The following is a 21,478-nucleotide window of genomic DNA, read 5'->3' on the forward strand; positions in this document are numbered from 1 at the left end:
GGGCACGGGGGGGGAGAGCTGCAGTACCTATCCTTATCCACAGGATGGCAGCATTGCCTTACAGATCGGCTCGGGGGGAGCTGCAGTACCGATCTTTATCCACAGGATGGCAGCATTGCCTTACAGATCGGCTCGGGGGGGGCTGCAGTACCGATCTTTATCCACAGGATGGCAGCATTGCCTTACAGATCGCCTCGGTGGGGGAGGCTGCAGTACCGGTCTGTGTCCACACGGTGGCAGCACTGCGGCAGGGAGCGGAGGCAGAAAAGCACGTGGCCAAAATTCCCCTTCCAAACATCCCCGAAAATAAAAGCCCCAAAAGACCCCCAACCACAACAACTACGAGAACCCTGCCACCAACCAAGCCAAAACCAAAAAAGCTTTCATTTTAGGCTATATTTCAATATTTCTTCTATTTCTTATTTTGATATTTCTATTAATCATTACAATTTATCTATTATATCACGTACATTATATTAGGTATATTTTACATATTATATGGAACATGTAATAATATATAGTATATCGATTGATATTATTTTTCATATTTCATAGTTCTCCTTTTGTTACTTATATTTTTCTTATTTTTTTGCATTTGTATTTTTTTTAAATTCGTATTTACTTCTTGATATTTTAAACTATATGAACTTATTAACCTAACACATCAGAACCACAGGCAATTAGAATTGAATGACCCTGGTTTTCTAAGAGGTAAATATTTAATCTTTATTAAAATAATATGGGCATATTTTCTCTTTCTGCATGCTTTTGGGGGGAGGGTGTTTGTGGGGGGGTTTCTTTTGGGTTTTTTTGTTTGTTTGTTTGTTTGTTTGCTTAATTTTGGATTTCTTGGCTAATAAAAAAGGAGGTTCAGAGAGTAACAAAATAAAATGTCTACTTAGTTTTACTGCTACCTCTGAAAAACATCTCGACATCAAGTTACTGCTGGTTATAATGTACACGGGTAGAATGAGACCCAAAAGGAAAAAAATGGCACCACGGTGTTCACAGCTTTCTCTGTTCAGGTTTTTTAATTTAGCAGAAAATACAGAGGGTTTTTGCTAACTGTGCTCTCAATTATATCCAGACGTCCAGCAGACATTGAGGTAATTTTTCAACTTCTTTCTTCCCTAGATCCAAACTTCCACATACTCTGGGTAAGAAAGAGTATGAAAAAAAAGGAACAAAGAAAACATGAAAAAATAAAATAAAGATAAATAAAATTGAATAAAAAATAATAAAAAATTAAATAAATACAGATTAAAAATACTAAATAAAAACATTAAATAATAATATTAAAAATTAAAATAAAAATCTAAAAGTAATTTAAAATAAAAATTTAAAAATAAAAAATTTGAAAATAGAAGAAAAAATATAAAATCTTTTAAGGAATACAAAATAAAATATGAAATTAAATAAACACAGCTCTCCCCTCATGCCACTGCCTAACACAGCCCCAGAAGTTTCCTCGATTATGCAGTGATAGGGAAAACAAACCCAATACCTCCCAGAAAATAAGGTTTTCTAGACAATTCCCGGTTTGTACAATATACTAAATTTCCAATTAGGATGGAAAATTGGAAAAATATTTCCTTACTAAAATCAGAGAGAGGAAAAGCATCAAATAAAACAAAGGAAAAGCATTAAATCCCAGCTTGCCTGGAAAACAAGCTCAGGTATTTCTAACATTGAAAACTTTTGGAACAGTCATGAAATTGGTGGAAGTTCATGGAATGATTTCATATCTGCTGCCTGTGCTGATTTTAAAGGCAAGTGGGAATTCAACAGGTCTGGTTACTCCTATCCAAGAATTATTTGTATTTTTGGGCTGTATCCTCCCTTTTTTGGGAGGACCCCACCTAACCCCTCTTATAACCTACTAACCTTCCCCTTCACTGCATCTTCACTCTCCCAGTGACATTGGGCTGCCCTAAATTACACCATCTCTGCAGCACTCAGAGCTCTCTCATAGCCCCTTCCCCACTGCAAAAGGAGGGGAAAGATGGCCAATAAGGGTTTATTCCATCACACACAAGTTCCTTCAGCTAGTCCATGGGCACTTGGGGGCCCTGACCCTGGCCATGCCCCCAGGACACCCGACATTTCCGGAGCAGCGCTTGTCACACTGGGCAGTTGGTCAGCTCTTGGAGCAATGGACTGCTGGACAGAAGTGGAGGGCACCAAAAATGAGCAGCAGGGTCCATGATGAGAGAAAGGGGGAGGGGTTTTTATTATTTTCTTGACAATGAGTGGTTTTCCCAGGGAAGGTTATTCGGGCTATGATGTGTCTGCATTTCTCACATCTGGAAGGAGCTGGATCATCCCTAACTTAGCCATGACATGGGAAGGAACCCTGGGAGCAAGGCCAAGTGGGCACTGCCTCTCACCTGGAATGAGGCCACACTAGTGAGCCACAACAATCCCAAAGGGCTTGGAAAAGCCAAGCCCCAGGAGGGAGCTGGGGATGCCAAGGTAAGAGCAATCTACTTCAAACCCAAGGAGAAGTCACATCTCCATTCCTTATTTTCAGGTATTTTTCCAATAGTTGGAATCCAAGGAGCTGACAGCATGGGGAAGGGAGCAGGAGACAACAGTGATGCTCAACAGGATCTCACATTTATTATTGAGAAGTGATTAATGGTGAAAAAAAAAAAGGCAACGCCCATTCCTCATTGGCTTAACAAGAAACTGAAACATAGTCACTACACATTTTACAGTATTTCTTCCTTGGTTTGTTTGGTTTGGACTTTTTATTGTCCAAAATTAATTTTCCTGTAAACAAGAAAGTTTTTTTACCACTGTTCTCAGCTTTCAAAAAATCAAATTCATCCAGACCTAATCTTTAAATCCATATAATGCACAAGAACAGAACATTTCTTAGGACTCCTAGTATTTGACTTTTGTGTAACAAAGAGTCAGAGAAAAATGAACCACTTTAAAGACATAACTTCTTAGTTATGGACAATTTTCTGTTCAATTCTTCTTAGGCCAAAACCCTGACTTCCTCATAGAGCTTCTCTTCTAGCCCAGGGAAAGAAAAAAAATAAAGTTACTCCACTTTGCATGGTGGATGTTACAATTCAGTGTTCCAAGTGCAAATGTCAAAACCAGGGAAGGAGGCGCAACAGGGTGGAAGGAGGGGAAATGGTGGGATTTAAAAATTAGAGAAAAAATAAAAGGCATACGCCACTTATGGACTTGAAATCCAAAAACCATAGTAAAAAGACAAAAAACAAAATGTATGCTCTGAAATCACAACCAAAGCCAAAAGAAAGGGGACAGGTTTTACCTCTACTCTACCTAGAAGGGATTTTTTTTTGTAGTTTTTGTTTTTTTAGTCCTATGTCTTTTGATATTCCAATTTTTTTTTTTTAACTGCAAGTTTGCAAAAGTCTTTTTGAAGTCAAAGGAATTAAGAAAAAAAAAGTCCTAATTCTCTCTGGGATACTCTTGCTCCTTTCTCTTTCTGAAGGACAGCTGGGATGCAATCTCTGCTGCAATCTGTGGTGGAGGAATGGCCCTTTACTTGACACGGCCTTGACGTTCCTGCAAAAGAAATAACAGAGATCCTATTAGCTGAGAGCAGTTTTACTCACCACTGTTATACATCAGCAATCCAAGACATGGCTCTCCCACTGAGCCTGTCCCATAGCCAGGAAAAGAGCACTGTTCTTGTCAAAAGAAGTGCTGCTACTGCATCTAGTCATTGCAGAGATGCGACATTGCTGAGGTCAAACGGCTCCTCGTTCTCCTTTTTTTCCTCATTTCAGGTGATTGATCACTTGCAGAGCTTCATCCAGCTCCAGGGATTCCAACATCAGAAGGATGTGGAGATATTGGAGCAAGTCCAGAGGGGGCCACGGAAATGCTCTGAGGGTTGGAGCCCTGCTGCTCTGGAGACAGGCTGGAAGAGCTGGGGTTGTTCATCCGGGAAGACCTCTGAGGCCCATTCTGGCACCTAAAGGGGCTCCAAGAGAACTGGAGAGGGACTTTGGACAAGGGCCTGGAGGGACAGGACAAGGGAACGGCTTTCCCACTGCCAGAGGGCAGGGCTAGGTGGGATCTTGAGAAGAAATTCTTCCCTGTGAGGGTGAGGAGGCTCTGGCACAAGTTGCCCAGAGAAGCTGTGGCTGCCTTATCCTTGTAAGTGTCCAGGTTCAGGCTGGACCTGGTCTAGTGAATGGTGTGTCTGCATTGGAATGAGATGGTCTTTAAGGTCCCTTCCAACCCAAATCATTCCATGAGTGTATGAAAAAACTCCACCTGAAGTCCCATGTATGCACCAAAGCAGGCTGGATGGAGCTCAACTGACAGGGAGCACTGGCATCAGCCTGGGTCTGCAAGGACTGGAACACTCCCAGCACCCAGCAGAAAACCACCCTTGATACTCCTGACACTACCTGATGGCATCTCACTTGAAAAACAAGAACCTCATAGGAATTTCCCACTAACTGCTGCTATCGCCCTGGGTGTTCCCCCAGCTCTGCAGAAACACTCTGTCCAAACCCTTGCACCAGAACTAAAAGGCAGTGCAGCATCAAATACCCCCAGATACCAAAGGCTGGTGTTCTCAGCACCCTGTGCCCATCTCTTCCGGGTTCTGTTTGGGTTCAATAGAGAAGCTATCACAGAAGCAGGTCCAGACTTCCCTAAAGGTGTTCAAAGGTTCGAAGGTGTTATGAGGTGTTCAAAGTGTCATTCCCAGACTGTAAGACACAACCTCAGAAATGAAACCTGTCAGCAGCCAGAGGGCCCTGAGCTGATGCTCCTTCCTGGCTTTGCCTCTTCCATGATGACAGGCAGGTCCCTGCAGTCTGGGCATGACATGCACTGTGGGGCCCTGGCTCCTGTGGAGTGAGTCCATCACCACCCAGCCAGTCCGAGAGGTGCCAAGTCCATCCCACAGCAAAGCCATAACTGCAGCAGGTACCCACAGGTACAGCAGGTTTTCCCTCTCCACTCAGAGAGGAGATGCTGTCAGGGCTCTGAACCTGCTGCTTTGGTTCAGCTCAGGATGTTTCCCTGCATGTCAGCTGCTGTACCTGGAGTTGTATTCCCTGAAATAAGGACAGCAACAGAGTCCCCCATGCTAACCTGGTGATGAGAGGCACCTTCCCATCTTGGCATCTCACACAACCTCTGCCACAAGCACACAGGCTGCTACAGGAAACACCATCCTTTGCCACTGCTAAATCCAGAGAGAGCCCATCCCCAAACAGCTTCAATCCTGGGACAACAGGTGCAGCCATCTATCCTCAGAAACCTTCCCAAAAAGGGAGGCCTGGCCTCTAGCTCAGAACAACACCACTGGCTTTGGCCTCAGACACACATCCAAGGAGGCTTCACCTCCAATTCCTCTGCAGGATGTGAGGCAAGGCCAGCATGATCCTCTGCTGCCTTCTGGGGACAGGATCAGACCAAGGCATACATTCTCAACAAGAATAGTTACCCAATATAAGTAAATTTAATTCCCCTCTTTTCCTGTAACTCTGCCCAAGTCTGTTGCAGGTGCTTTCATCGCCAAAAAAACCCACTGCACCACAGCAAAATCCAAATGCCCAGGTGGGAATCAGAGCCAGGTCTGAATGTGAAGCACAACAAGCACTGCAGGGAGAGCCACAAATCCAAAGAAAGGTGCCAAGCCCTATTCCTGGCTCAGCAGCCAGCATGTTACTTTACACAGGGACAGATGGCAGCATTGCGCATCCCTTTGGGAAGCCGCTGCAACTGCCTGAGCTAATGCCACCACTTCTCAAATGCAGACATGGGATAAGCTGGCTGCCATGTTCAATCATCTCCTATGCATCTCCAGGGCCAGTGTCCTGTTCTGGGCCAGTGGCCAAGGGACCTGCTGCACAGATCACCCAGTTAGCTGAGCAGCTGGACCCCAATCAAGCACCTCTTCCTGTGGAGAAGGTAATGCTGCTCCCAAGGCTGGCATGTAGCTAATAAGGAGCCAACCCCAGGAAAAATCTCCCCTTAAATACCAGTGTGTCGCAACAGAGGCTAGAGCAGGTGTCCCCCATGTCGTCAAGCTAGGGAGGGCAGCAAAGCAAGTATCTTCACTCCAAACGTGCTGTAAACTGGGACTGGAGAAGGGGGTCCCCAAAAGGTCCACATTCCCCTTCAAGAAAGGGGCTACCTGCAAGGAGCAAGCCAGAGAAGAATGGAGGGAAGGTGGCTGGATATGGAATGAGGTGGATCCCTGATCCGAAACCACAGAATCAACTAGTTTGGGTTGGAAGAGAGCTGAAATCTCATCTTGCCAGGGGCAGGCTCCTCTCCACCTCCACAGGCATGGAGCAGAACTGGAAAAGGGTCAAATAAAAACAGGGATGAGCAAGGGACAGAAGCATTTCTATCTGCACAGCCACTGTGTTCTAACTCTCTACCTGGAAGACAGATGACCGGAAAGGAAGAGTAAGCACAGAGAGACAGTGAAATAATTTTCTCATACAAGAACAAGAGGGAATCATGAGGAAGACTCAAAGCAAACCAAAAGGACACATTTCCCCACACAATACATAATTTAGCTGAAGAACTGGAGATTCTGTGGATGCTCAAGGAGTGCACTGAGATCTTGGACAGAAAAATAATGAACTGATAAAGGCAAAGATACATCCTCAGGGTTATGTAAATTCCAAAGCCACATATTGTTCAAGGGAAGGAAAACTTCAGAGATGGATACGAGCCTGTACTGTCCTCACAGGTGTTTGCCCTCAACCGTGTTATTGCCAGCTGCACATAGGATTTTCTAACTGGAAACGGAGAGCAGGGATACCCAAGCAATGTCTCTCTCTCTGGCCAGCTGATGTGCAGCTCCTGCAGCCACATGAGACACACTGATCACAGACTTTGATCTGACCCACTGCAGCTGTCCCGGTATTTGAGGTTTAAACACCACCTCCAAATAAGACAGAAAAGACACTTCATGCTACAAGAAAAACACACTACAATATTCTGCATTATGAGAGGACAAGAGATCTATTTGCCTGTTTCTGACAGCCATGAAGAGCTGAATTCACAAGCTCAAGTAAAAGAGCCAACATTCCCTATAGCATGGGAGTCCCATCATTTTACAGCCACTTGAAAGGGAACACAAAGCCACATTCACTGGAACAGAGTTTTGTATTTCATCTTTTTTCCTCTAAGTGTACCAAGAACATGGCTCTGGAATCAGCTGAACTCCAAATCAGGCTACAGCAGCCAAAAGGCTGATGATCAGGGCTTCTTGATTTTCTTAATTTTGAGATGATGATGGGAAATTCTCTGAAGGTATTTTACAGATGGTACCATAAATAACAGAGCTCAGATGGAGAGAGCAGAGCTTTCCCCCACTGTGCACAGATACAGAGAAAGAAACTAAAGAGTGTGGTTTCCTTTCCCCCCCAAGATCCAAGATTAGAAACAAAAGGCAAGAGTTTTAGGTTGATTCTATCTAAGTCTTCCAAACTGGGATTACATTACAATAGCTCTGTAGTTAACCGCACAAAAAAGCAGCTCTGCAGTCTGCTTTTGAGAAAAAAAAAAAAAAAAAAAAAAAAAAAAAAAAAAAAAAGCTAATTATAAAGAACCATAAATTTCCAAGTTTTTGCACAAACCCCAAATGGTTCATTATTAACTGCTCAAACACATTGTTATATGACTTATATGACTATTAAAAAGGCTCATACTGGGCACTAGTCACTGGAATGAGCTACAAACAACTCTCTACCCTGGCCATCAGTTTGGCTAATGACCATCCTTGTTTAAACAGGGACTTCCCTCGGAAGTGCTGTGGTAAAGCAGGGCACTGGCACTGTTCTGGCTGCCAAGCCTCCAGCGGTTTGCACCACTAAGGAATTAGTTATTAACTCACAAAGCCATAAGACAGCACAATTATTACCAGGTACAAACCAGAACATGCAGGAAAATGAGAGGACTAATTGCAGTGAGAATGACTACACAGCACAAAACAAGGAGCTTCATGAACCTGAGACATTAAAGAAGAAAGCAGCTTCCTTCAGGCAAAAAGCTGGTGCAGAATTACAGTTTCAGTAAGAACAAGGAAAGAACACTGTGCATGGAGCTGTTCTTGATGGACTGCCCACAGATCAATGAGCTTCAAATGTTTTTCTGGGATCCTAATTGGTTTTCAGCAATGTCTTATGACCCACTGTACTTCTGCACTAGGGAAAAATCCAGGGAACTGAACTAGACCATGCCCTGGGAGTTTCACTGAATGAAACAGCCGGCAAAGAGATTTGCTTGAAAGACAAGTACATTTTCTGGGGAAGCAGATGTTAATAAAATAACCCAAAACACATACCTGTGTCAGCAGCTCTTAACCTTGGTGGCAGCAAGTTATCCAGAACTCTTGGAGGAAAAAATAAGAGGAAAAAAACCAAAGCAATCACTGCTTCTTACACCTCAGGCACTCCCTTCTGCATTCCAAGCCCTCCACAGTGTTTCTAGGGAATTTGCCAGCCATAAACATACATTTTATCACAGAACCACAGACTGGTTTGGGTTGGAAGGGACGTGAAAGCCCACCCCATTCCACTCCTTGCCATGGACAGAGACACCTTCCACTAGACCAGGCAGCTCCAAGCCCCATCCAGCCTGGCCTTGGGACACTTGCAGGGATCCAGGGGCAGCCACAGCTTCTCTGGGCAACCCCTGCCAGGACCTCAACACCCTTACAGAAAATAATTTCTCCCTAATATCTAATCTAAATCTATCCTGCTTCAGTTTAGGGTCATTCTCCCATTTTAATTCATCTGCTAAAGGGAAAAAAAAATCTGTATTTTTAATTTTAAGACATTCGTTTGAAGTCATTAATATGTTCATAATCAATTCAATTAACATATTTATAAGAACAATTGGTTCAGGGTGTTCTGCAGCTCAGAGCTGAAATCATCCAACTGAGATAACCTGGAGCGAGGGGATACAAAGCTTTGTCCACACTGCGAGAGCAAGAAGTACATTAGGAACAAGTTCACGAGAAGGAATAAACTCCCTCTGCTCGAGGCCATACCTCTAAGACGTGAGAAACCCCATTGCAGATGGCCTGCACTCTCTGGCTGGCCCAACACCAATCCCTGTCCTTGAATCCTAGAATGGTCTGAGTTGGAAAGAACCTTATAAATCTTCTAGTTCCAACCCTCTGCCATTGCCAGGGATAAAACAATTTAAAAAATTTAAACAGTGCACCTCAACAGGCCCTTAAACCAACATCAACAAGTCAACTTTAAATATTATTCTCTAATATTAACAAACATTACATTAAAATATTATTTTAAAGACTTCTAACACAATACTAATAGTGAGAGACAGGACTACAAGGCAAGTGCAAGTGGTTTGCTCTTCCGCTGCTCTGATTCCACTTCAGTTGCAGTGAAAAGGCTCCCAGCTGCTCCTGTTTTAGGGATGAGGAAACACAGTCCCCGTCTCACAGCAGAAAATGCGGATTAGAGCATCAGACAGATCTAAGTCTTCCCTCCAGTTTTCTCCTGTCTTTAGACACAGCTAGAACTCAAGCAAAAATCTGTGAGCGTTAAGGGCTGGCTTAAAAATATCATAAGCACAAAGTACTCCTTACAAACAGCCAGTGCCAAGCCACTGATATAAGCAGGATGGTTTGTTTCCTCCATTCCTGGGCCAATATACAAGCATGGACACGGACCTACAGGATTTAAACAGCCTGGAAATAAACTGAAACCATGTGCATTGCTGAACAGCACAGCGGAAATTCTGTCCTGGTGCATCAATCAATTAATTTCACTATGGCCAGGATTTGGAGCAGAAAACAGCAAATAGCCCTGGGATCACTGAATGAAAGGAACTGTGTGAGTGGAAGGAGTGTTCCTTTGCTGCCACAGAGAACAGTTGGCTTTGTCTGGATATTGAATATCCAGGAATTGCATCTTCTAGTCAGAAATACTGTCCTGTGGAATATGGTAAAGCCAAAGCAAATGCAGCCCTCTCCAGGACAACTCTTATCAGCAGGAGGAAAGAGTGCTGGTCCACCCTATAGGGAATATTCTCTCTCCTCCTCTCTGAGATTACAAATTGGGAAGAAAAAGAGAGCTTTGTAAAATCCATCAGAAAGCATTAATGTATTCCACTGACTGTGAAATAGCCTGTCCATTTCAAATAGGCTCATACAACACCCCTCAGTTTTCCCTTAAATCACATGTTCCAAGGAGGCAGTGACACTTGCAGCACACTATTAATACTCCTTCAACCAGCAGACAGCATCAGATGAGGCACAAAGCAGCACAATTCCAGAAATAACAGATCCAATCTGGCCAATCCCACCTTTGTGTTTTGAGGCTGATCCTCAGCATGGCAAACCCCACCAAAGCCCTCCCTATCCTGCACAGCTCAGCCTGACTCAACACTTAAAGTCCCAGCAAAAAAATGTCTGTTCTCAGCCACAAACCTGACCACTAAGCACTCTATATGGGACTGGTTTTCATGAGATAGCCTTCCTAAAATTCCTGGAAAGTGTGAGTAGCCAAATATCTCAAGCCTGGGCAGGCAGAAAGAACCAAAATAAACTTCCTTAGAGTTTCCACTGACGGTGTTTTCACAAAACACAAGCTGTCAACCTTTCACACCAAGCAGATCATTATGGGAGATCTTTACACCAAGGCCACTGCAGCATTCCTAGAAATCCAGGTGTGTGACCATGGGGCAGAGATTTGTGTTGTTGTTTTGGTTGTTTAAAGCAAAGAAAAAATAATTCTTACATGGAAGAAGTCAATGACAAGCTCTCCAATAAAAACAGCTGTTCTGGGTTTCAAGACTGCTCTGGGCAGGATTGCATTACAAGTCAGCTCCACCATTTTGGGTCAGGAGAATATTCAAATCTTTTTAAAAACTGAATCAGTAGAGCAAAGCAACACAAAAGGAATGGGAATTAGCTCATGAGGAACAGGATGGGTACAGGCAACAGGAAAGGAAAAAAAAGAGGATTATTTCAGTGTTTTCAAGATTGAACTAACTACCCACTCCTCTCCTTCACTGGACAATGGAAACAGCATAAACACTGTCCATTTTTCATATAATTTCTTGGACCTGCTTTAGGGGATTATGAAGAAATTACTACCATTGAGAAGTATAAAAGAATATTCAAGAGTTCCCAGACTTTCACAAGAGATCATCCACCTGCTCAGGCAGCAAGCAGGAATCAAACTGCAAATGAAACTAAGATTTGGGCAAGTTGAAGCTGAGTGAAACAATTTCAGCTTGGGAGAAGTTCAAAACAAGCCAAATCTTCAAACATTAAGCTTCAAGGAACATAACTGCAGAACATCAACATCTCACACCGTGGGAGAGACAAAAGAGCTGGGAACAATGGGACTTCCCCAGCACAAAGCAGCATAAAAAGTAGGCAAGGGAGCTGCTGCCAGAGCAGTGTTTTAACTTTCCACTGCTTCAACTCTGGTTCCTCATACATATTTTCTAATTCAGGTGATCACTTGAGATGCTTCAAGCAGACAGAGCATGGTTTGGGCTTTTTGGCACCTCTAGTCCCATGGCAGGAATCACTCCAGCAATTACCTCCGTCAGCAAAAATAACTGATCCTCAATGAAGCCGTGAAAGAGAAGCTACAGAAATCTTAACCACATTCCAGGCTGAGTCAGTGAGTGACTGAGGAGGTCAAACTGTTGCTGTAAGAATGACCAAGGCTCAGAGAGTCACATCCTCCGTGCTGGATGTTACAGGGGCCCGGGTGAGTAAATAGCAAAACACCAATTGTGTTTACACAAGTCCCTTCTCCTCTGTGAATTCCAAAGACCTATGACTAAGTTCCTTCGCAGAGAGAGAGTGCTTTCCTAATCAATTGCTGCTGCATCCACTAGAATATGCTTCAGAAAGGCAGTGCTGGTGCTCAGACTATTGCTGCTGCTTTCAACTCTCCACACCAGCATGTCTCAAGAAGCAAGCAAGGGGAGGAGACTTCAAAATGCAACTGGGAAGATGAATAAAGATGGTTTACAGTTTTAAGAAAACTATTAAGTCTCATTTCTAGTATATTCCTGATTTTCAGACTTTACACAGCAAACACAGCAACTTCCCTGAAGAAGAGCCCATTATTCTGTGTGGTTTTCCCAAAGCCTTCTCCTCTCTTCTCCTCCTCCTACTTACCTGTACTTAGTATTAACTCTTTTGATCCATCCATTCATCCATCCATCCCCCTGTCCTTAAGAAGCATTCTCCCCCTTTGCCTGCATTCTCCCACTATGCCAAGGTCTGGCTCCCTAACAATGCTAACTGTTGTTCCCTGAAGTCAGGTCTGGAGAGGATCGCAGAATCCCATAATGATTTAGGCTAGAAAGAACTTTACAGATCATCCTGCTCCACCCCCTGCCATGGGCAAGCACACCTTCCACTAGACAAGGGTGCTCCAAGCTCGATCCAGTCTGGCCTTGAACACTTCCACAGATGGGGCAGCAACAGCCTCCCTGGGCCAACCTGGGCCAGAGTCTCACCACACCCACAGGGAAGATAAAAGCCAGGTAACAAGCGAAACAGTTCTAGGAGGTGAAATTACATGAAACAATCAGGTCCTCACAAAATACCAGTTTATAACTTCACACCTTGCCATTTATTATTCCTCCCTTATAGACTTTCTCCAATTACTACAAGTGACCACCTTTGCGCTTAAGAGTTTTTATTTATATGATGCTCCATGTAAAATAGATATAAAAAATTAAAAACTGCATTCACTGTCACAGTGAGCAGCTGCAGCTCCTGGTTCTGTTCTTCAAGTCTTGGGTGAAAAATTCCCCATTGCTCAAACTAAAGAGATCATCAGGAAACTTGGCAAACTCCCAGCCATCTGTGCTAATGCTAATTTTTTAATTATCATTTTGATCAAACGTAAGCCAGACCCATATTGAGGGGAAGAGCAGCCCCAGGTGACTTTACTACAGCTGAACCCAAGTAAGATTCAAAGCCCACTGGTTCCTGAATTTGGGGCAGGATTTTCAATGAATGCATCATTAAAGAGTAGATGATGACAGGAGGATTTGAGAGCAGCTGTAAGGCAAGTTGTGAGCTCAGCTCACATGCCACACTACTGGCAGTGCCGTGCAGGTGACAGCCCACCATGGCCCCAGAGCAACGAGGAACACAAAAACTGTGTCCATAGGACAAGCAGTCACAGACTTCAATCGCAGTGAGGGAGATTTAGGTTGGGAATTAGACAAAGCCTCCTTACAGGAAGGATAATTAAGGAGAGGGACAGATTGCCTGGAGAGGGACAGGAACTGCTGCTCCTGGAGGTTTTACAAGTGGAGGGAGACATCTGTCATGCTGACCCCACTGTGGCCAGGGGGTGGATTAGCAGCCGTTCTAAGACCCAGCTCTGGTTTCTAACAACTTCTGAAATGCCCTGATGGTCTCCAACTTCAAACTGCTGTGATCTGGGAGCTGATAAGGGCACAGAAATACATTTGGTTTACATCACAGCACTTGGCAAAGGCTGAGATTCAGCATAACCAACACACAGTCAATCACGGGCAGAGCCTGGGCAAAGCTCCTCACCCTGCTCTGCCAAGTGCTGGCACCCATTTCATAGAATCATGGAATGGTTTGGGTTGGAAAGGATGTTAAAAGATCCTCTAATTCTAACTCCCTGCCATGGGCAGGGACACCTTCTGCTAGACCTGGCAGCTCCAAGCCCCATCCAACCTGGCCTTGGACACATTCAGGGATGGGGCAGCCACAGCTCTTCTAGGCAACCTGTGCCAGGGCCTCACCACCCTCACAGGGAACATTTTTCTCCTAATATCCAATCAAAACCTATTCTCTCAATTTAAAGCCATTCCGTCTTGTCCTGCCTCTCCAGGCCCTTGTAAATAGTCTCTCTCCATCTTTTTGTTGGCTCTCGTCAGGCACTAGAAGGCCACAATCAGGTCACCCCAAAGCCTTCTCTTCTCCTGGCTGAACAATCCCAATTCTCTCAGCCTTTCCACACAGGAGAGGTGCTCTATCCCTCTAATCACCTTGGTGGCTTCTCTGGACATATTCTCCCACAAAGAGAGGCTACTATTTTGGTGTGGGTTCCAGGTACGAGGAGGCAGATTGCCAAAAAGCAGGCTAATGCCCGCAAGTCCACCCCTTTGCACCCCAGAGTTTGTCCGGTGCAAGGCAGCCCTCACCACCTCCTGCCCTGCAGAACTCAGACAATACACACAAACATGCTACCTTTTTAACATTTTCCTCCTCCTCTTGGCGTTTCTCATAGTGTGAGAAGTCATCAAAGATGGAAGTGGTGTGCTTGTAGGTGGCAATGATTTTCAACACCTGCTTAGCCTTTTCCAGAGGCACCTCCTGAGTGTCCCTGGAGTTGGTGACTGGTTTATTCTCATTGTTCTCTAGGCGGATGTGTCGCAGCTGGCTGTTGGGAACGTCCTTCACAAAAATCCACCTGACATCAAAACGTCCCTTCCATTTGTCCTGGGACCACACACCTGCACAGGTGTTATAGTCCACAGCAGATTTCATTTCTGCTACACCGCAGAAGTGACCACTACCGTTGACACTGAACAGTAAGTATACGGGGCCCTTCCCATTCAGGGAGCGGTAGGCTGCATCCAGTCTCTTGTTGCCATGCTCCGTACTGCACCAGATGTTGTATTTAATGGAACGGTGGATATCGTCCTCAGAGTAACTCTTAATGATGAAAACCCGCCCATGCTTTGGGTTCCAGTCAAAATCCTTGGGGTTGTAGTTGTTGACAGATCTCAACTTCTCCAAGACTGGGTGTGGCTCTGAAGGAGAACCAGAACCGGCCTGAGCCTGTCCCACTCCATTACCGTCCACTCCATTCTGGCTGAAGCCGTTGCCACGATTCCGAGGGGGGACCCAGCGGGTGGGCTGGGCTGGTGGCACAGGCAGCGGGGCTGGCGGTGGCAGCGCCTGTGGTTGCTGCCCACCCAGAGCCTGGGTCACCGGTGGGCTACTACTGATCTGCTGGCCCATGGGCTGTGGAGACACCTGCGCTGGCTGCTGAGCAAGATTCTGGACCAAGGCCTGTGATGAGGCTTTTGCCACTGGCCCTTTGTTATCCCAAGTTCCAATGTCCATGTTATGTTTTATGGGAGGTGGTGGAAGACTTGACCCTGCAATGCCATTCTTGGTCTTCAGCTTGGGCTGCTGCTTGGCGGGTTTACTGGCAATGTCAGCCCACGAGGTCGGCTTTGGTGGTGCAAGCGTTGGCGGAGGCAAACTGTTCGATGTCACAATATTACTGGTGATAGACCCACTTCCCACGGCAGAGCCGACGACTTTTGGGACACTGCTCGCCATGTCCGTGCTGCCCAGCTTGAGGGCTGCCATGCCCTGGTCGATGGTGTTCATGCCAGGAGCCTTGTTCAGAGTCTCACTGGCAAAGGCCGACTGTCCATCGATCATGGCCCCTCCCAGTGAGCTGGGAGCATAAGCGTAGTTGCTGCTGTAGCCAGAGCTTTGAGTGGATTGTCCCTGAGAACTGTTATTCCCCCAAGCTGAAAAGTCAATCCCGCTTGGAAAGAAGTTAAAGCCATGCTGCCCGAGGAATGGAGTGCTGCCAAGGGCCCCTGGCTGCCCGAACATGGCGTCAGGGAGGAAGTGAGGCTCCCCGTTGCTCAGCTGTCCATACGAGGTCAGGTAGGGCATGGGGGGGTCTCCCCCTGTGGACCAGGCAGCTTCGCCTAAGGAGTAGGAGAATCCAATGGAGGGACTGAAGTAGCTTGGTAAGTAGGAATCAGACATTGCAGTGTATGCATTATTCTGAAAGAAAACCACAAAAACATAAGCACTGAATTGTTAGAAGGAGTTGAACCAATTTTAAGGGACCAGGAATAAAGGCAGCTTAGACTTCCCATGCCCCACTCCTCCCTGCCTTAGGGCTGGGCAGATAAATAGGCCCAGCCTAGAACACTTCCTTTGTTACGAGTGCTCTAAAATCTTTTCCTTTGCCAGAAAGGTTAAAGACAAAGGCTAAGAAGGGTTAAAGACAAAGCTTCCCATGCCAAGAGAGGAGTGTTTGGTGTTTCTGACATACGGTGTGGGACTGGACACTGGGAAGCCTCAGAGCTCCTGCTCAGGCTTTAAAATCCAGTATCTTGCATCCAAGTATTATCTTCTGCTAGTAGCTATGTCCAACAAGGGTTTTTCCTGCCTATATAACATAATTAACCCTTATTAGGGTGTTCCAGGGAGGATTTGGGGAAAGAATGCAGAGAGAAGGGGAATAAGAAAGAAAAGGATCCAGTGGAAACACACTGTGAAAAATCACAGGTGTCCCTGATTGCTTTTCTTAAACTTACTAGCCATGAAAACAGCTTTATTCCTACAATTTAAAGTTCCCTACTTCACAATATTCCAAGAAATTGCAAACAAACAGGGATTTAAGGCCTCTTCCTCAAAACACAAACTTCTCCAGTGCTGTGGGCACACACTGAAAATTACCTGAAAGGGGGAAGTAATCAATAGAAGCCTTTTCCAGCACAGTGACAGCATCAGCACAAGCAGGTTTCAAATCCAGAGAGGGGAAAAAAAACCCAGCTCCATGCCTTGATCTCCCTTTTAACATCCAAGCAGCCTTTAGGTTACGAAAAACAAATGCCTAATTTGACAATTAGAGAAGTCTCAGGCATCCCCAACATTTGCTTACATGAAAAATATCCGTCATTTCCCATTCAAACACTGGTCCCCTCCAGGGAGTGGTTTCAGTCCTGCTAATGGACATTATCCTGAGTAATTTGAACCTCTGAGCAGCAGCCTCATGCTGCCCAGCCCCTAACACACCAGCCCGGAGAAGACAAGATCAAAGGCATGTTCAGTTCCCAGCTAAAAGCTTGGCCTGCAGCAGGACCTGGTCCATTTTCCACTGAATCACGTATTCACGTGCCAAGCACAGCTCCCAGAGGACTTTATGCCACAATGAAATCCAGGGAGTCTCGGAGTGTCTAGCACCCTCCAGAAATAGCTGGTTTGCCACTTTACCTTCTACTTACAGCAGAGCAACAGGTTTAGGGCTAACCAAGCCCCAGCTTTACAGAAATTAATAGGATTATTTAACACCATGTGTTCAGAGAAGATTTCTGGGGCACTGCTTGAAAACTCAAGAGATGCTCTCTTCAACCTTTGTTTTCACAAACGTCTCCCAAAAGCAAATCAGTAAAAAACCCCACTCTCATCCAGGGTTTTACTAACTGAGGAACTCAATCCTGCCCAGAACTCAATATGTCCAAATGCATCAACACTGACACTAACTTGTAAGACAGATGAAACTTAAAACTTCCTATTACTATTTTGAGCCAGCAAAGTCACTTCCTAAGTTAATTGCCTCAATAAGAGTAACATTTTTTTCTCCTGAACTCAGTTTTAAAGACATAGGAACATGCTGGCTCGTCCCTAAACCCAAGGCAGAGACATTTTCTCTCCACAGGCCCACTCGAAACACATCACTATCAGATAAAAATCTTTCTTCTTGTCTCCTCACATTATCTTTTCACTTGTCAATTATGTTCAACTTTGAGATAACTAACACAGGGTGCATTAAGCTATGACCTGTGGAGTACTAAGCAGCCACATACAGGTAGTAAGGAGGGAGCAGAACAAGTGTTGAGCACAGGCAACTCAGAGCAGATCTGGGACACAGTCACTGCTGTTCTCCATCTGAACATCTCCAACACTGCTTTGTTATCAAACACAGCACCTCACCCTGCTCCCCCGCCCTGGCAAGACTGACACACTTGCTGATTACCATGCAAATAAAACTTCACCAGCTTCTCATTCTCTCCATGACTAAGACTCTTCACACAGTTATTTCCCAAAAATCACTCTTCCTCTTCACCTCAGACCAGAACCAGGGTTCTGAGTGAGCCTTGCTGTTAAGCTTTTGGTTTTTAAAGGGTTGAAAAATCATTTACTGTGTATCTGGGCTTTAAAATACACAGTAACCTTGTGGGATCTAACAAGTAACAATCATACCTGAAAGAGCAGGTGGGGAACAAGGAGCAGTGAAACTTTACAACATGGTTACCTTAGAAGCTGTGGAGATCTCAGGAAGCAACTCTAAAACTCATTTAATTCAATTATTCAGAGCAGTTTTTCTAACTCCCTTTCCCCTCTGCAGCAAAGTGGTGCACCTTTGGATATCTGAGTATTTTTGCCTCCCTTCAGACCCAGCTCTAGAGATTTTGGACTCTATTTTATAGAATATAGATCCGCAACACAGCACAAGGAACTAAGAGTTACTCAAAGGTTCCACTCCAAGTTAACTTGATAGTTTCACCTTGCCCCAGCTCGGTTTCTGCCTCCTGGGGCGTATCAAATCATTTCCTTATTTTTAAAATAAATTTTTACTAGCCTGAGACACACCAAAAGAAATTAAAGATCCAGAAATACTTCACCAAAACACGCAAAATAGAATAAAATATCATGTTGCTGCAAAATTATAGTAACCCTCATTGTCTTTAAGAAACTTAAATAAAACTGCATTTGTAGAAAATATATCCATATTCAGAAAGCTGGGAATTAGGATAGTTGAGACAGAAAAAAACAGCACTAAATGACAATTACTAAGAAAAGTAGTGCTTTTATTCAAGACTTGAGAAAACAATAGTGTTCTCTCACTCTATGAAGGCTGAATTTAGGCTTGTAACCTTTCAGGGGGCTGAATGTAGTGAGTTGTCTGGAAGGAGAGGCTGAATTCTAAAGATTATGAACAGCTGACAGACAAAGAATACTTATCCTCAGATCTTTAGCACAAACTAGGAAAATACTTGTTGAAAACTCAACTGAGACAGAAACCTGTTCCTGTGCTCCAATAAAACACGCATCACGTTTACATGAAAAAAACATAATGTACTGACTAGTAAAAATATGCAAAAATACAGCAAGGGGAAACCAGAAAAGCTTATTTTTACTGATCACAACTGGAAAGAGAAGCCAAGACAATAAACTGACTGCTCCAGTGCTATTACAGATGTTTATCTATGGTACTCACTTGTACATCTAATCAGCTGAACTCCATCTGTCCTGTGTCACTCCCCTGCAGCTCATTAAGGAAAACAAACACCAGTTAACAGTGGTGTTATTCTAAGAGAAAGTGAAGAGGAAAAGTAACTGCAAGTTTGATTTCCAGGATCTGGTTACAAAACTGCAAAACTCTCTGGCTCAACTTGTAACCAAAGTTCTCAGAAAGTCTCAACACTTGTATCACATGTGGGCTCCGGGTTTGGGGGCGGGGGGGGTTGGTTTGGTTGGTTTTCGGTTTTGTTTGTTGTTTTTTTAAAACAACAGAGAAATCCCCCTGACAGGCATCATCAGTTGACTTGGTGTAGAGGTAAGAAGGTTGACTTGATCCTCCAAAAGTGCAGCAGCCTCATGTGAAGGAACTTCACAACCAAACTCAGCACACCTCTATGGTGTAAAGAACCAGAGACCAACACAGGCACAACACTAAAACTAAAAGAGCAGAAACGGTGACTTTGAGACAGTCACATACTAAAAAAAAAAAAAAAAAAAAGAGAGAGCTGGACCAACTCTAGGAAGTTCTCACAGCCTCAAAAAGTTGCTAAAAACCTTCTTACCTCACCCACCACAATCTAAGGGCAGTTGATCCTTTCTACCAGCAGAAATGCAGGTGTAGGAGAAGATATAAGTTAAGGCAGCTGGCAAACATCAAAATTAAATCAGTGGAGATGGGGAACAGACAAGGAGGTCAAACTCCCCTCCCTTGGAGCAGCAGGAAACCTTGTTGCTCCTGCCTGCAGCAGGCACTCACCGGACGGGCCTGGGGACTCAGGTAGGGCTCAAAGTCATCATCATTCAACCCATCCTTCTGGTGCACAGAGCCGTTTTGCACTGAGAAGAGATGTGTAGCGTTAGAAAAACCTATGCAATGACATTATTATCAGCTTAAAGTATTTCGAGCCAAACCCTGGAATATAATGAACGTCTGCCAATTCTAACACACCACACTCAGCCCGCGGCACACAGACACTTCCCCACCGCAGACATCCCCTGCAAACGATCCCCAGTCCAGATGCCAGGCCCGGTCGCAGGGTTTATTTCCCTCCTGGTAAGTTTTAGGGAGACCCTCCCTCTCCCGGCGGCGGGATCCTCCCGCCCGGCCCCCCGCGATCTCACCTTTGTTGCCTTGGCCCTTGGGTCTCTGGCACGACAGCGGCGACATGGGGAGAGAAAGAAGGAGAGCGGTGAGTCAGAGGGACAGACCCGGCCCGGTGTGAGGGGAGGATAGAGAGCCGGCGTGGGTAAAACAGACCCGTCGCGGCGGGGAAAGCCAAGGCCCGGCAGGGGCAGACCCGGCCCCGGGAGGGGAGAGATCCGGACCGGCGGGGTCGAGCCTTGCGGGGACAGGCCCGGCCCGGCCGCATCACAATGGAGCGCGGCCCTGCAACGGGAGAGGAGTGAGGCCGCAGTCGGCCGCCGGCCCGGTCCGGGGCGCAACCCCCGTTAGGCCCAGAGCTGCGGCCTCGCCCGGCAGGGCCGTCGCAGTATCGGCCGGGAGACTCCTACCTGCTCCAGGAGGCTGCTAGCCGACATGGCTCCGCGGCGGGGCTGCAGGCGGGGCGGGGCCGGGCGGGAGGCGGCGGCGCTTTGTCCGGGCCCGGCGGGCTCGGGGTGGCCCTGGCGGACTCGGGGCGGCCCCCGGCGGAGCGGGGCGGGGGCGCGCTCTATCCCACCATCCCCACCCCCGCCCCCCCCCCCCCGGCCGCGCGTCTCTATGGCCCGGGCCCGCCGCCTCGCGCTCCCCCCGCCCGGTCACGCGGCACCGCGCGCGCCCAGGCACAATGGCGGGAAATGGTGGGGGTGCAGTGCATGCCGGGACGGCGGAGGACCGGAGCTGGGAGTAGCAGCGCCCCCATTCGGCTGGAAGTGGGAAACCTCTTAAAAGGCCAAGCGGTCCCGCTGAGGTTCTAAGGCAAAAAATGGCAAATTAGGGGCCTGGCTGTGGGCTCAGCCCAACCTCATCTGGTCGCTTCGCGACATTTTAGCTCCCCCCGTCCCCAGTCTAGCAATCCAGGGTGCGGAGGACCCAGGGGACATCAAAGTCCTACAGGACCCCCACCCAGGTCAAGGGGGCTGCCTGGGTGTTGGGCGGGCGTACAGAGAGCCCAGATTCACCCCCCGCTTCCCGGCCAAGAGACGAGAACAGCTCCAGCAGGGACCTGACAGGATCTACTGCGTGCCTGGATTGGCGAAGGGGATCCCGAAAAGGTCCCCATTCCCCTTCAATCAGGGTGCTACCTGCACGGAGCAAGCCAAAGAATGGAGGGAAGGTGGCTGAATATGGAAGGAGGTGAATCCCTGATCCAAAACTACAAAATCCCAGACTGGTTTGGGTTGGAAGAGACCTAAAAGCTCGTCTTGTTCTACTCCCTGCCATAGGCAGGGACCCCATTCACTATCCCAGGTTGCTCCGAATCCTGTCCAACCCGGCTTTGGACGCTTCCAGGGATGGGGTAG

The 21,478-nt window shown here is 46.2% G+C and overlaps 1 protein-coding gene across 2 annotated transcripts; it reads right to left on the reverse strand.

The window, feature by feature from the left end:
- Positions 1-2,597: 2,597 nt before the first annotated feature.
- Positions 2,598-20,611, reverse strand: YTHDF2 (YTH N6-methyladenosine RNA binding protein F2). 2 transcript variants are annotated; one of them, XM_083879438.1, is made up of 5 exons: positions 20,528-20,611; positions 20,138-20,162; positions 19,773-19,852; positions 14,201-15,766; positions 2,598-3,546 (listed from the first exon to the last, which is right to left on the reverse strand). In XM_083879438.1, the coding sequence occupies exons 1-5, from the start codon at positions 20,552-20,554 to the stop codon at positions 3,523-3,525; spliced, it is 1,722 nt and encodes a 573-aa protein (XP_083735564.1). In that variant the 5' UTR covers positions 20,555-20,611; the 3' UTR covers positions 2,598-3,522. The 2 variants fall into 2 exon arrangements, with proteins under 2 accessions (XP_083735564.1, XP_083735565.1); XM_083879439.1 differs by lacking the exons at positions 20,138-20,162; positions 20,528-20,611 and adding an exon at positions 18,993-19,037 and having other exon boundaries at positions 19,773-19,835.
- Between the last annotated feature and the right edge of the window lie 867 nt (positions 20,612-21,478).

The sequence above is a fragment of the Zosterops lateralis genome (assembly GCF_965231275.1).
Source record: "Zosterops lateralis genome assembly, chromosome: 28".
In the NCBI taxonomy this organism is placed as follows: domain Eukaryota; kingdom Metazoa; phylum Chordata; class Aves; order Passeriformes; family Zosteropidae; genus Zosterops; species Zosterops lateralis.

Bases quoted from the DNA above. Each gene is read 5' to 3' on its own strand.
- YTHDF2 (XM_083879438.1), bottom strand. From the start codon at position 20,554: ATGTCGGCTAGCAGCCTCCTGGAGCAG. The intron at 20,163-20,527 runs GTAGGAGTCTCC...CTGTCGTGCCAG, and splicing joins CTAGCAGCCTCCTGGAGCAG to AGACCCAAGGGCCAAGGCAA. The intron at 19,853-20,137 runs GTGAGATCGCGG...ATCTCTTCTCAG, and splicing joins CAAGGGCCAAGGCAACAAAG to TGCAAAACGGCTCTGTGCAC.